General features: G+C 27.3%; 1 protein-coding gene across 1 annotated transcript in view; it reads right to left on the reverse strand.

Annotated features, from left to right (window-relative positions):
* The window catches only part of LOC135927983 (uncharacterized), a 36,023-nt gene extending 20,585 nt beyond the window's left edge, over positions 1-15,438 (reverse strand). The window contains exons 1-3 of the mRNA XM_065464281.1: positions 15,414-15,438; positions 5,198-5,403; positions 4,011-4,259 (exon numbers count right to left, since the gene is read on the reverse strand). Coding sequence (XP_065320353.1) covers positions 4,011-4,259; positions 5,198-5,346 — 398 coding nt within the window. The 5' untranslated portion in view covers positions 5,347-5,403; positions 15,414-15,438. The remainder of the gene's footprint in view (positions 1-4,010; positions 4,260-5,197; positions 5,404-15,413) is intronic.
* Between the last annotated feature and the right edge of the window lie 617 nt (positions 15,439-16,055).

Consider the following 16,055-nt stretch of genomic DNA (forward strand, 5'->3'; position numbering starts at 1 on the left):
TAGAAATTTTATTTGATGACATTGATTGAGGTTCTTTGACAAAGGTTTAACCCTTCCCTTTTCAGTTCTTCTGTTTTGACCGTAATTAGTCTGCCCATTTTTTTTTCATTAGGGTTTGGGTTCGAGTACTAGAATCTGACATGCTCATCTATATGTCACATTTTAATGTTTCTCTACTTACTTAAATCTTTGCTCAATCTCGATGGAACCCTCACATAATCTTAAAATCAAACATTATAAATATAAAGAAATTTTATAGGACCTATATTGCTTAAAAAATCTTGATCCTGAATTAAACTTCATGATAAATCTTAATCCATTGAAAAATAAATTTTCTACTGGTGTATAGTTGCATTGCCGTTATTCAAAAATTGGCTCAAGAGAATATCTTCTGAAAGAAGATCATTTAAATTTAAATAAGGAAACAGTAATTATTTTGAGTTTAAAACTGATCAATTTTTTTTTTTTTAAAAAGTTTCAGCATCAAAAACATTGATATTATTTATAACTCAGAAAACTAATGTGCCCAAAGTTTTTTTTAAATAATTTTTAGCCCGAGACCGGCCTGGAGTAGAGGTCTGCAATGGGCAGATTTTTACCCGAATTCCTGCTTTGTTTTAAAAATAATTAACTCATTCACCCACCCGTCCCATAATTTATTGTTTAAAATACCCATCCGCTCACCTATTTATCTAAAAAAAAATTGTTATTTAACCCAGCCCTCTGTCTGTTCTGCTTATTTCATCTGAAAAAAATGCTTCGAATCCACTTATAGCCTGCCTATTGTTTTAAATATATTTTTTTAACCCGTAAGTTTACCCGCTCAATGGTTAAAAATCTTTTAGCCGGCCCGCGCACTCTTCCAGCCCTGGAGCTAAATTTTTTTAATTTTTATTCGGGCCCAGTTGGGATTCGGTCCAAGCGCGGATGCGGACCTCATATTAATGATTCTAAAATATAACCCTTATTTAGATATTTAATCTTCAAATCTAATTTATTTTTTTATATTTGAATCTAACCCAAGAATCCAGTTCATAAAATGATTATAAAACAACATTTTCTCAATATCAGACAATGTAGACTTATAAATCTTTAGTTATCTATTAAAGGGATATATTTTAAATATTTTAAAAAATTGCCGAAAATTTTATAAAATTATGTTCCTTATATAATAGTCCTTAATTGACAAATTTTTTTAAAAAAATTATTTAAAAATATGGTTATAAATTTTTTTTTAAATATTTATATTAAATTTAGCAAATGGGTTTAAAGGACCAGCATTTCCATTTATAATAAACTTAAAAATTTAGAAAATTGGTTTAATTCAAAAAATATCGATAATTTTATATGACGCCAGCCAGAAATAATATAGTTCCCAAAACTTTTTTGAATAGTTAAAAAAAATTTATGGTATCTTTTAATTTCTTTTTTATATTTATTTTGTGGGAAGTGATAGTGTAAATCTAAATAACAGTATAATTCTGTTTATCTACAACCTAAAATCACATTTATAAGAAAAAAAAGAAGAAGATATAATTTAAATTATACTAAAATAACTAACAAAATTATGTAATTTTAGTACCGATTTGGTTTGGTTAAATTTATAAGTTTAAACTATATTAATAATTGGTGGTACTTACTACCGACCCAAAAAATTAACATGCCCCATGAACCCGAAAGGGTAAAATTTTATTTGGGAATATAAATATTCCTTAGCCTGTTCTGTATTTTCAAAAAATAATTTTTTATAATTAGATATATAATAGACTTTTTTTTTAATCCATATGATTTAAAACTGATAAATCCACTATACAATTTTTTTATAATATTCAAAAATAAAAAAATACGACAGTGAAATTTATAAAAGAAAAAAAATTTGGACACAAATCGATATTTATGATATATATATAAAAAAATATCACATAAAATTGCTATAGATAAAAAAAAACTATATAAAAAATTATTGCTTTTTTTCAAAAAGTTTTAACTTTTTAGTTTTGTTTTAATACAAAAATTTATATCATTATTTATATGTTCCCTTTTTTTAAAAAAATGGATTTGAAAAAAAAAATTAGGAAATGGATAATTACTTTTATTTTTCAAAATTTGTTAAATTTTTTATGCCTAAAAAAGAGGCATTACTTATAATCTCCAAAATAGATAAATAAATGATTTGATGTATTATAATTAAGTTCAATGAAAAACAATATCTGAGAAAGTAATTAAAGAGGCATTTTTAGAGGATAAAAATGGATTTAGAAATCTACCCTAAAGTTCATGTATATATATTCCTATTTAGGATAAGGAATCCATGCTGAGAATAATTTTTAAAAAAAATCCAATTTGACCCTAAAATGTGTTTTGGACAATTTCCACCAAGAACTCTTTTTTTAATTTTTAATGTTAATTTATGATTAAAATCAATGAATATAGACAAAATTATTTTATGAAATTCAAGGAGCAAGTTCTATATTTCTCAGTAAATGATTTAAAATTTAGAAATCCTGAATCGCCATTGGTTACATATCCCAGATTAGAAATATAATGTTAACTTTTCTATATGGTTCAGAATTAAGTGATTATTTTGCTAAATTATGAATCTGACGATATATAGCTTTGCAATGCCCTTCATTTTCGGGGCTATAAATGAATAGATAAATAAACAGACTCTATTAATTATATACCTCGAAAACATTCGTTGTTGATAAGTTGAGTATAATCCTTGGACAACTTCGATATTATCTAGTATCTAACAACTAATTTTATGGAAGATATTCCACTATCTTATCGTTACTAGCAAATATCTTCTAAACACATAACACAGTTAGAAGTATTGGTTGTAAAATTTTTTTTAGAATATATACATATAGACTTAAATTAATCCAAATTGCATTCATTTTATATGATGAGATACTCTCGTTGGCAAAAGAACAGATAGATGGGAGGTTGGCTCTTTTGAGCTAGAGCAATGGATAAAATTTAATCGATTGTCAACATTTCCTTGAAAAATATAAAACCAAACCTCAAAAATACGCGGGCAATTTATGACAGGACTTAAATTTACCAATAAATAAAATAGTAGCATAATATCGGAAATCAAAATTCTTTTCGTGTTTAATGATGGGGTAAGGGTCTATATTAAATATATGTGTAGTTAGTAGTATATCGGAATTGCAGAATTCATTGAATTTCAAAAAATTCATCAATTTTAAATCGTTTACTGAAAGCAGTTTTTAAATCTTAAAAAAAAAATCTCAACTGACCGGATATGCACGTTTCAACTTTACATAGTTATGCCCACATTGTAAATTTCAGACAACATTGCCCAAAACTGTTTAACTTTTAATTTTTTTTATCCGTTTTATATATAGATTTTTCGTATAAATCTAAAATACTCATAACGATAAAATTTGACTTTAAAATTTTCCCAATTTTTATAGGGCAAATAGTGTAGACATGCTGAAATATATTTCCGGTGAAATCAGATTTTTAAAATTTAAAAAAAAATCGCCCTCAGTAAATGATACAAATTTGAGAGGTTTGGGCTCTCCGTAGCCCAACCCGACCAGAGGGCTCAGGTCTAAAAAACGACTCGTTTTGAGCCTAATTTTAAAAATGGCAACTCAATATTTTAGCCAGAAAAATATTGTCTAAACCTCGAGATTTCGATAATATATGTCTAGACCTTTGTTCCTTCTATGAGCGAAATCTTCAGGCTTGCGTAATATTTTTCTGGATAAAATACTGAGTTAACACTACGTCTATACCCCAATACGACATATGCAAAATATAAAGTTTAATTTATTAGTAAAGTGAGAGTTGGTTGCTCATAATTTCTATACACAATGCAATAATTGTTAATAATTTTAATAATTTATTAATAAAAAATTAAGTTAGTATTATGATAAACCAGGGGCACACAAACATATTTTCAAAAAAAAATAGAAGAAATTTCGTTTTAAAATATATATATATATAAGGATTTTGTTTGTTTTTAAATTTTAATTTACCTTTCTTGCATCCGAACGTTTGCCATTTCCATGGCGTTCTGAACACCAGAAGTCTCCATATCTATACTACTGTACTCCATATTATCAAATTTTCTCGGTACTTTAGCGCCATTTAGATTGGAGTTCAAACTTTTATTAGGGATATATAAACTATTTTTCTTCTTATTTTTGGCATTATTTCCCGATCCTTCCTCCCCATAAAACTGACCATCATCGTTTTCCCGGGTAGGTGTAAAGAAAGCAGGTTGTCTATATATTTTTATTTTATTTTTATTCATGTAATTTTTTTTTCTTCTTTCTTTCTTTCTTTCTTTCTTTCTTTCTTTCTTTCTTTCTTTCTTTCTTTCTTTCTTTCTTTCTTTCTTTCTTTCTTTCTTTCTTTCTTTCTTTCTTTCTTTCTTTCTTTCTTTCTTTCTTTCTTTCTTTCTTTCTTTCTTTTGAAATCATTAGATAAAATGGCACTGAATAATTTTAACTTTTATTGACTGTTACATAAAATTAACAAAATATCGAAATAAAAAAAATTGAATTAAATTAAATTATAAACAAATATTTGGAAAATTAAAACATCGAGATACAAAGATCTATTTTTGTTATTGCGAATCCTTAATTCTTAATCTATTAGAAAGTTAAAGGTTAAAATAATCCATAATATAATCGCTGTTAAATTTTATTTTAAAGATAATAAAGAAAATATCATAATTTTTAAATATAACGATTTCAATTTTTTTTAAAAAAGCAATATTTTTTATCAATTAAATTTCTTATAATGACTTTAGGAAAGGGAAATGTAAAGTTTTCCATGCATTGGAGAAAAAGAAGGAGGGAGGAGGGAGATTCTTAAAGATATTTGATGAATTATTTTTATTATTTTAAATCTTAGCTGAATTCACGTGTTTCAAACAATCTTAAAATTGAACTACCTTTTGAATTTTAACGGCCTTCCTTCAATTTTCAATTTTTTTTCTCCTCTGCCGAAATGTAAAATTAAACTAGCTCAAAGGTCTAATGCAAAATTGCTTGAAATTTATAGGAGACGAATATTCTACGCATGCTGGAATACAATTCCGGAAAAATTACATTTTTTTAAAAAAAAATTTACAAAAAAGCTCTAAATAATTAAATTTCTAAAAAATATTCCCCGTAGAAAACTGATTCGAATGATGCTAGCAATAATAAAGATTTACCGTTTAAGTTTTCCCAGGCGTTTTGCTTTGAGCCGGCAAAATAGTATTATGATGATGAGCCAAAATATGGCGAAAAATATTCCGCTTAAGAGGATGATGAGAGTTATGTAGGCCGGAAAACCGACATCGTTCAACAAAATCATTATCATTTTCTTCCTTTTTTGTCTTCCACCCTTTATTTTTTCCAATCGGGCGTCACCATTTTTCTTGAATTTAGAGTTATAAATTTTTATGAATATTATTTATTGTTTTCATACTAAACATATCTGCAAAAGTAGGCCCGGCCCGTACCCGCCCCAAACCCGGCTTGTACCCGCCCCAAACCCGGCCCGGCCCTAAGCCTAATAATTTTAAGAATTCGGGCCGGGTTGGATCGGGCTTTAGAAATTTTTTTAAAATATATCTAAATTTATCAATTTTATGTTGAATTTTTTATGTAAAATAAATGTGTGTGATTTTATTTATAGAAAGTGGACGCCAAATAAAATATATCGTTAGTTTTTGTATGAACCAACTCAACCAGTTTCCCTAAGCGGTAGCCCGAGAATTTGCCTATGAGCGAGAATGAATTAGCTTCCTATTTAAAAAAAATAAATAAAATAATGTTTATTAATAGTTATGTTCATTTTTTATTATTTATATAGGAAGTAGTATCAATTATAAAATCATGCAAGATTTTTTTGCCTTCCCCCTTTCCTTCCCTATATCAATGACAGTTTGGCTCGAATTAACTTTAGGTGGCTAGGCCCGGACCTAAACTTGAGCCTTATTTTAATTTTTTGAAATATCCCCGGGCCGGGCCGTATATTTTAAAACCAAATATTTGAAATCGCCATTACTATCTATAAAAATCGAAAATAAGTATAATGTATTTTAAAAAAATCCGAGTCGGGCCTGAAATTTTTTTTTAAAAAAAGCCGGGAGAATCTTAAAATAAAAAATCCGAGCCGGGCCGTAAAAAATTTTTGAAAGAAAATCCGGGCCGAGCCGTTCAAATGGTACCTCTGCAGGTCTCTGATATTTATATCATATTTTGTATATTTCGCCCAATAATTACGCGTTTGTAAAAAAAAAAAATAATAATTATACAAAAATTTAAAAAAAAAAATTAATTAATTTTAAGAAAAACATAATAGGACTTTTAAACTAAATTCCTATATAGCCCACACTTTTAAAAGTATTAAGCTGGTTTTTTAAATTTTAATTTTTGAATGAAATCTAATCATGAAACTATCCAATGATGTGTCGTTTTTTAGTCACATGATTTCTTCCTTTCAAACATAGCAAAATCTTTCAAAAAAAAAACAAGATGACCTCTTAGCCCAGGATCATATAAGTATATATTTTTATCGCAATAAAACAAAAACATCATATTACTTCGGTAATTCCTAAACTAAATTTGAAAAAAATAAGATTTGAATTGGAGTCTTAAGTTTTGGATTATTTCTTTCTATTAAACGATCGAGTTATTTATAAATTAACTAAAAAAATATGAATTGAGTTAATATAGAGACAATTTGAAATTTGCAGATCCCTTCGACTTGATTGGATGGTTAGATAACACATTTATTATGTCATTTAAGTAGTAAAAAGTTAGTTTTTTCTTTCTTTCTTTATTTATTTATTTATTTCTTTCTTTTCTTTCTTTCTTTCTTTCTTTCTTTCTTTCTTTCTTTCTTTCTTTCTTTCTTTCTTTCTTTCTTTCTTTCTTTCTTTCTTTCTTTCTTTCTTTCTTTCTTTCTTTCTCTTTCTTTCTTTCTTTCTTTCTTGCTTTCTTTCTTTCTTTCTTTCTTTCTTTCTTTCTTTCTTTCTTTCTTTCTTTCTTTCTTTCTTTCTTTCTTTCTTTCTTTCTTTCTTTCTTTCTTTCTTTCTTTCTTTTAATCTTTTTTTTCCCAATTTAACTTAAAACTTTTAATCAAGTTTGATCATCTAACGAAATCTTGATGATTGCGTAATATTTTTTAGGCTAAAATATTGGGTTACCTTATTTTTCAAAAACCTAGCCTTTTAACATAGGTGATATTGTTTTAATTTTAAATTTAACATTTATTTACATAATTACTTCTTATATAATTTTTGAAGAATCTACAATTAACATAGATTAATAAATCAGACAAAAATCAAATATGCTTTATTTTATAAATAAAAAAAACAAGATTCAATAAAGCTGCAAAAATATTGTATAATATTTCCATTTTTTTTATTATAATTAAAAACAACTTTAAATCCTGATATAAGTATTATTTTTTTTCAATCCTGTCTTTTATGTGACCTCTACCCTTCAGGACTTTCCAATCTGAGTTATATGGCTGAGGATGGTGTTGCTAAACGCCTCTATTTGAGCCGATTTTCAAACGGCTAACCCAATATTTTTATACCGGGAAAATATTGCACTAAACCTCGAGATTTTGCTAATAGATGTCCAAACTTTGTGCCATCTATGACTAAAATCTTCAGGCTCGCATAATCGAGCCGTTTAACAAATCTAACTGGAATGGGAACCAAAAAATGGAACGATTTGATTACCCAAGTTCGATTACCCTCCCTGCAGAAATTTTCTCACAAATCTCATATTTTTCTGCACTCCCCCCCCCACTCCCCCTTCGTCTCCTCCGCAATTCGCCTTTCGATTGAAGTATTAGGAATTATTTCAGCTAGAAAAATTTCCTCAAATTTTCGAGAACAGAATTATAGTGCGCACAAATTGGAGCGTTTCAAAAGATGTGCTGCAAGCGCAAATAATGCATAATGGCCTCGTGCAAACTGGTAAAATTACCGTTATTCTTCCCTTTTTGTAATATTATATAAAATGTAATAAATAACTTACTCATATCCTGAAAAGGTATATATTTAGAAATTAAAGAAATAAGAAGGCAGACGATAATATAATTTTTCGAAAACAAATCATTTTTTCTTTAGAACTTATTCAAAATTTTGAATCGGACGATATTTAATAAAAAAAGCAACCTCAATTTAAACAAGAGATGCGTTACGGTTTTTTTTAAAATTTTTTTTTACAAAATGAGGGGGGGGGGGGAGGTGTGAACTCTGTCCAATATCAAATTCTTTCCTTCAAAAAAAAACGATACTTAAGTTTTTAGAAATAATAAAATAACGAGGCTCGTACTAACACCGCTATCGCATTTACTACCCTCGATCTAATTTTCTTTTATTTAGTTGAAAAAAATTTTATTTCAATAATTTTTTTTTTAAAAAAAAGAAGATAATTCAAAACACACTTTTTAAACTAAAATATTATATTTAATTAATCCTTTTTTTTTGTTTCAAGATTTTTTTTATAAAAAAATATTAAAATATGAATCTTAAAAATTTAATATAAACTATGCCTTTCTTTCTTTTTAACCTGCCACCACCGCCCCCTCCCCTCTAAACAAGATTTTAGGTCTATTATTTAAGTATAGCAAGAAAGAAAGAAAGAAAGAAAGAAAGAAAGAAAGAAAGAAAGAAAGAAAGAAAGAAAGAAAGAAAGAAAGAAAGAAAGAAAGAAAGAAAGAAAGAAAGAAAGAAAGAAAGAAAGAAAGAAAGAAAGAAAGAAAGAAAGAAAGAAAGAAAGAAAGAAAGAAAGAAAGAAAGAAAGAAAGAAAGAAAGAAAGAAAGAAAGATAGAAAGAAAGAAAGAATGAAAGTGATGCCGCCAATTTACACAATTCTTCAAGGCATCGAAAGTTTGATGGTGGTCCATCTAATAGGCATTTTTACCAGAAAAAAAAATTGTTTTGGAGGTGTGGTGTTGCTGTGAATGATATAATGTTCTGTTTTGCCGGGGTATAAATTACTCGTTATTAAAACATAATATTTTCAAAGATGTTAGATTAACTAGGTGCAATATTATTTGTTTGTCCCATTTGTAAAATAAAATATTTCTAATTTAACCATAGCGCAACGTACAATTTGATTTAAAAGTTTAAAAAATTACAGGAAATCAGGGTTAATTAAGTTATAGAGATAGACCTGAAATAATTTTGTTAAAAAATATATACCAGAGACCTGCAGAGGTACCATTTGCCCGGACCGGCCTGAATTTTATAAAATGTTTCGACCCAACCCGGGTTTTATATTTTCAGGCCCGGCCCGGCTTTTTAAAAAAAAATTCAGGCCCGGCCCGGATTTTTTTAAAATATATTTTATTTATATTTGATTTTTATAGCTAACAATGGCGTTTTCAAATATTTGGTTTTAAAATATACGGCCCGGCCCGGGTATATTTAGAAAAATTAAAATGGTTAGGGTCGGGCCTGCTGGTCTCTAATATATATAATATGTTTAGCTTTAATTAACGAAATCGTCTAAAATGGATTTATGCTGAAAAATTGTGTAGGATATGTTATGTAGGAGTACTAGATATTCATATGTGATAGGAATTTTTTAATCAGCAGAACCAGCTTTTTTTTAAAAAAAACTAGTTCTTATCAACCATATTTAATAAGGCTTCGAATTAGGAAATATACTCTTTTTTCTTTATAGTTATACTTATATAAAAATTATTTATTTTTAAAATATAGCAAATTATATATCACTCACCTACAAAATGACTTTAAATAATTTATGAGCTATGCTGTTATTGTCGAAATGAGATATTTTTCTTGACATTTTACTTTCTACCCAGGGTCAAATGAATAAGCGCCAGGATAAAGTGGTTAAAGAAGTAAAATTTGATATAAATTCGTTATTTTCAACAAATATATTACGATTTAGATACTAATATTTAATAGATTATTTGATGGGTTAAAAATAATATTCTTTTCCACAAAATATATCTAATCGGGAGCATTTTTTCTAAAGATTAACAAAGATAATATTATTTATAAAATACACCTTGACACTAAATCTAAACTATTTTTGCTCGTGGGGTTTTATAATTTAATAACTTTAACAATATTATCCCGCCTCTCCCGGTATCCCCTGCCCTGAAGAGGCTGGTTGCTAGCAGCCATGGCAGTTATAAATTAAATTTGTTAAACAAAAGAACGTTTTGAGGTGTTTGAATAAAAATAGTAGTTGTATGCCTATTCTCTTAAGTGGCCGCCTTGTGATAATTAAACAAAGCAGGCGATGGTATTGGACCCATAGCTGTTGGGGTCGTTCTTTTGTCGATCAGCTGCAAAGGTCATAGTCAGTCTCCTTCTATCCTCTTTCCAGTTAAGTATCCGTGTTAGAGGTGGTTGGGAAGGTGGACTCTCACATTGCAGATATTTTTATAAATGATAAGTTCTGATAAGGCTTTCTGCAAATTAGGCTTCAAAAATGATAGCATCCATGGGGAGTTCGTTCCTTCCATCTTTCTTTATACACTTTCTTAAATACAGTAAATTTCCAAATTCTTGATATGAATTCCCCAAGTTCCTAAATTTGGAGAGCTTATTTTTTCAAGAGGCTAAAACGATCCTCTACCTAGATTTTTACTAGAGGCCTTCATGTATTGGTCAAAAATCTAAAGAGTGATTTTAATTTAGAATTAAATTTTATGGTATCTTGACTACGGTTCTTTTCCCGGCCCTTTTACCTTCATATCAGCTATCGAGTAAGTTTGAGTTGGAGACCTCCAAAATTTGCCTTTCTAACAGAGAAAAATGTATAATGTCCTCTCTCAGCAATAAGGATATTATACCTCCTACCAGTTTCAAGATCATTCCCAATAATTTATCTTTTTCTTCCTTTTGTCAATTTTTTTTGGCAACTTGATTCCATGAACAATCTTCCTACCCTTTCCATCATCATTTTTATTTCCTCGATAAAAATTTTTTCTTCTATCCCCGTTCTTTGCACACCTTTAAATTTTCTCCGGCATTCCAATTTAATGTCCTTCTAAATTCCTTTGTATTAAAATTTTAACATTTCATCCAATGTCTTTTAGTCCTAAATTTTTTTTTGATTTTAATTGGTCCTTCGCCTTTTTTCCCGCTTAGAAGGCCTTGGATTTTTACCCCCCTTCCCCCACCACCCAATGGCAATTGCTTGTTTCCTTTCATCTCCGATTTATTCTAATAATTATATTTGCCCGCTTATTCAATTAAGTAACCCGTCCCCGTACGTCAATGTGCTTTCGAAAACTCTGTATGTTTCCTGATCTAATTATCCTTTAACTATTTATAAGCGCAAAATAGCAATAGACACGAAAGGCAAGAAGCGATTTCGAGAATGAGATGTTGCTCTCTAACGACGGGTTCCAATTTGTGTTGGCCATAAATTAGATTGTCTTATTCTTTCTGTTGATATCTATGCTGCCTGTAGTAAACAGGTAGACCCATCCCATTTAGTAGACATTGTTTCGCTTGAGTATACGACAGTCTTAATAGGTTGATCGACACATTTTTGATTTCCGCCGGCTTTTTCTTTGAAGCCATTTGGCCTTTTAAATAAGAATGGCGAGTTCTGATGGCATGCCTTTAACGTTTTGGCCTTGGCACAACCATAAAATGCTCATCTAGAATGTGTCAAGCGTTACCTCATTTCCTTCTAGTTAAAATTCTGATTTCGGAACACCATTAAGTCAAAAAAACTAATTTTATTAATATAGGTTATACCTTTTAAATTCTTTCATCTTTAATTTCCTGAAGTATCCCTCCTCCGTAATTTCTAAAATTTTTAAAATCTATCTAAGGCAAGAAAATGTCAATAAGGATTGGATGGATAAACGTCCCTTTTTTCCAAACTAAAAAACTAAATTAGAGATTCTAGCAGGACAGGTTTTTTCATTATAATGTGACCGAATTGTGCTTTTCGTTATTTTGCAAAACGCAAACAATATACATTTTAAATGGTATCGAGAAAATTTATACGATTCATAAAAACGTATAAAAAAGTTTGCGTTTTTTTTTCTAAAACGCTCAATCTTTATGACTTTTAAGCTCCTCTTTTCCTATAAAAAGTATTACAATTTTTTTTATCCTTGTTTGTTCTTATTTTTTCTTTCTTTTTTTTTAAGTTATGAAATACCTATTTCTACCGCTAATTTTTAAAGTTTTAAAATTTCTGATTATTTTTTATATATAAAAGATATTTAGTTATCTATTTAATTATTTTATTTTATTTTTTTTATTAGATATATTGGTATAAGCAGTCTATTATGCATGTATAATGATTTATTTTGTAATATGATCTACATTTAGATTTGATTTATTATATAAATTGTTATATATAGGCTGATTGTACAGAAAGATATTATGTTAATTAATATTATATTGTTATATTTAACTTATATATTAGTGATCTGCTTCGGGCCTAATTTTTCAAGCCCGACCTGGCCTAATTTTTTTTAAAAAAATTTACCGGCCCGGCCCGAATTTATTTAAATATAGAAATTCGTTTTTATAATTACTCAAAATAAAATATATGTGTTATATGGCGCCTAGTTTCTATAAATAAAATCAAATTATTTTTTATTTTACATAAATTTAACATAAAATTGATAAATTTAGATATATTTTAAAAAATTTCTAAGGCCCGAATTTATTTAGAAAATATTAGGCCCGACTCAGCTCGAACACGATTTTTTTTTAAAAAATAAGCCCGGCCCTAAGCCCGCTAAGTCATGATCGGGTATTTGGCGTGCAGATCTCTAAATATAATAACTCATTATTTAGAACTTTATAATTTACAAAAAAATGTACAATATTTTTTTATTATAAATATCTATAATTGCTATCTGTATCGAAATATTTAATTAAATATATTTAATAGTTAATATTTTTTTTTGATGTTTTTCTTTATAAAATGGTCATATATTTTATGCTTTTATATATAATTTTTAATATATTCTTATTTATATTTAAATATATTTGTAATTAAATTTTAATTAAATTTTATTATAAAATATTAACTTCCTTTTTTTTAAAAAATACATTATGTCATATCATATCTTATCGCTTTTATACTTATAAAGATAAACTAGGATCTATATTTAAATATAAACCAGAGTTTAAAATAAAAATTTCAAGATTTTTCGAAGATTTATTTTGCCTTTGAAGGTCATAAAATTTAAGATATTTTTTTTATTAAAAAGACAAAAAGAATTTGTGATTTCATCATGAAATATTATTTTTATGCATATAAAACCACAAAAGATTTACTTATAAAGGATTGAGATTTTAAGGTAAAAATTTAATTTTAACCATTCTCAGAAAAAAAAAATCTCTTTTTTAAAACGATCTTCATTTTAAAAGATCTCTAAGAGATCAATATCTTTAAAGTGTTCTTGTTGAGCAAAATTTTAAAGCTATGATATAACTCTTAAATTCTTTTTAATGTAATACCTTTTATATATTTAGTGAGGTTTTTACACGACTAACACTAAATGGTGTTTAGATGATTTTTCTCTTTTTTTATTATATAAACAGTGTATATATTAAATAAAGCGTATATAAAGATATCAAGCGGAACACTTGCGACTTCAAATACGGTACTCCCGAAGTTGGATTAGATTGGATGCGTTTATGAGGCTCAATAAAACTCTATTTTACGTTAAATAATTTCCCATAATATTTATAAGCTTTTCTTAGTAAAATCTATACTCTTCTATAGGAGATGACACATCCACTCAAACTCTGAATGGATAAAAATGTTATAAAAAAAGGTGTTTTAAGGTAGATAAAATTAAGTGTTTTGGATATTGTAGCTCAACAACAATGGCAGCAATGACAAATCAGGCCTGGCTCGGGTTTTATAGGGGTCTAGATAAAGAGATCAAGTTTAGGGAATTCATGATGTCAAATGTTTTTTATACACCCACATAATAAACACGCATTTTAAATCGGCTATTTAAAATATATTTTGGCCTGGTGAGATTTTAATATAATTCATATTTTTTTATATAAAAAATAAAACTTGCCAGTTGCCAGAATACCTTATATCTTAATAACAATGCTTCGAATCAGCTGGTTATTATACACGTAATAATCAATTGAGATGATAACTCATCTGCACTGTTCCAAACCTACCCCAATTTCTATAATCCTTTAGGGAAACGGGTCCGGGGAATTGTTTTAATAAACTTTACATATCATTCATTTACCTTTTAGCTAGTGTTGTTGAACGGCTCGTTTTGAGTCGATTTTTAAAAAAGGCTAACTCAATAAGTCAATATTTCATTAAGAAAATATTAGGCAAGCCTGAAGATTTTGTTCATAGAAGGAAAAAAGGTCTAGACATATATTATCGAAATCTCAGGGCTTACCATATTTTTCTGGCTAAAATATTGAGTTAACCGTTTTTAAAAATAGGTTCAAAACTAAGCCTTTAAATAACACTACTTTTAGCCTTATTAAAAATTAAAAGTTCTTTTATAATGTCAATCATTTAAATTGGTAAAGTATTGTTTTCCCTTTGAATATTATACTTATAAAAACTATAGTATTTTAAATTCAATATATATTATATACAGTGTTGACCAGATTTGATGGATAAGTCCATATTTTTTAATTTCTTTGAAAATAAAATTACTTGACCCGCATAAAAATGAGTAAAAAAATAACATATTTAGATATTCTTATCAATTTTCACGAGTCAAGAATTAAAAAAAAAATATGGAAATGTTTTTGAATTAAATCTGCACAACACTGTAATACATACCTTCATATTTATATAGAAATATTGGATTCAAAGCCACTTCCAATTGCGCCATACATGCAAATTCAATATACTTAAAACTTAAGTTAATATTCAAAGTAATGTTTTAAAGTAAATAATAGAAACACTAATTAAATAATGTGGCATTTACTTTTATGGTATCAATTTCTAACTCGTAATAAATCCGAGTGGAAACGTCGATGTTTTAATTAAGAAAATGAGGAAACTGAAGAGAAAAAAAATTTGCCTTAAAATTATTAATTTTGAAAAATATCGAAAATATTAGTTCCATAATGATATATAACTGAGTTCAGAATTAATGTTGTTAAATAGTTCAATTAGAGCCGATTTTTAAAAACGGCTATATCAAGATTTAAGCCAGAAAAGTATTGCCAAAGCCTTGAGATTTCGCTGAAAACCTTTTGTGCCATCTATGATCAAAATCTTCAAGTTTACGTTATTATCTTTTTTAACAACAGTACTCTGAATCACTTCTGGAAAGGGAAGGATCCCAAGAATTTTGGCAATTTGTGGTTGCAAATTTAAAAATTTTTATAAAAAAAATAAATAAAATATATCTATATCAAAATTTTAAATAAATATAGGCGAAAATTTACCTGAATCTATCTTACCTTCAAAATCCAAATTTGGTTTTTAAAGAGGAATAAATATTTTCATTTATTTTTAAGTTTATTTTATTTTTCCTCATGAAATTGCTGAATATTTTTTTCTCCAAATTTTTTTTCCTCCATAAAATTAATATATAATTTTATTTTTCTTTTGAATAATTATTATTAAAACCAAATGGAATATATTATTATAAAATTTTTAGTAATTAATATTTAATATTATTGTTATTAAAAAAATAATAAAGTTTATTATCACAAAATTTATATATGTATTTTTTTATAAGAAGAAATAAAATTAAAAAAATCAAGGGAAAATATTTGGTAAAGATAATTAGAGAGGGAAATAAATTTGTATATAATTTTTTTTTTTGTAACAAGCAAGCAAAATCGATTTCGCTTTTACGCTCAATGTTTTTGTATTATATTTTTCCACACTATTTATTTTTTTTATGTTTTTTATATTTTAAACAAAATATATAATGTTTTATTTGACAAAATCACATATAAAAAAATTATATTTTTTTTAAAAAATAACCATCATATAACATATTTGAAAAAAAAATATTAAGAGAAAATTGCTAATAAGCCTTAGGTCTGATCCTTAACCCATTAATGGTCAAGATTTTTTTTGGTGAATTAAATTGT

Source organism: Gordionus sp. m RMFG-2023, chromosome 4 (assembly GCF_954871325.1).
Source record: "Gordionus sp. m RMFG-2023 chromosome 4, tfGorSpeb1-WG-v2, whole genome shotgun sequence".
Classification (NCBI taxonomy): Eukaryota; Metazoa; Nematomorpha; class Gordioida; order Chordodea; family Parachordodidae; genus Gordionus; species Gordionus sp. m RMFG-2023.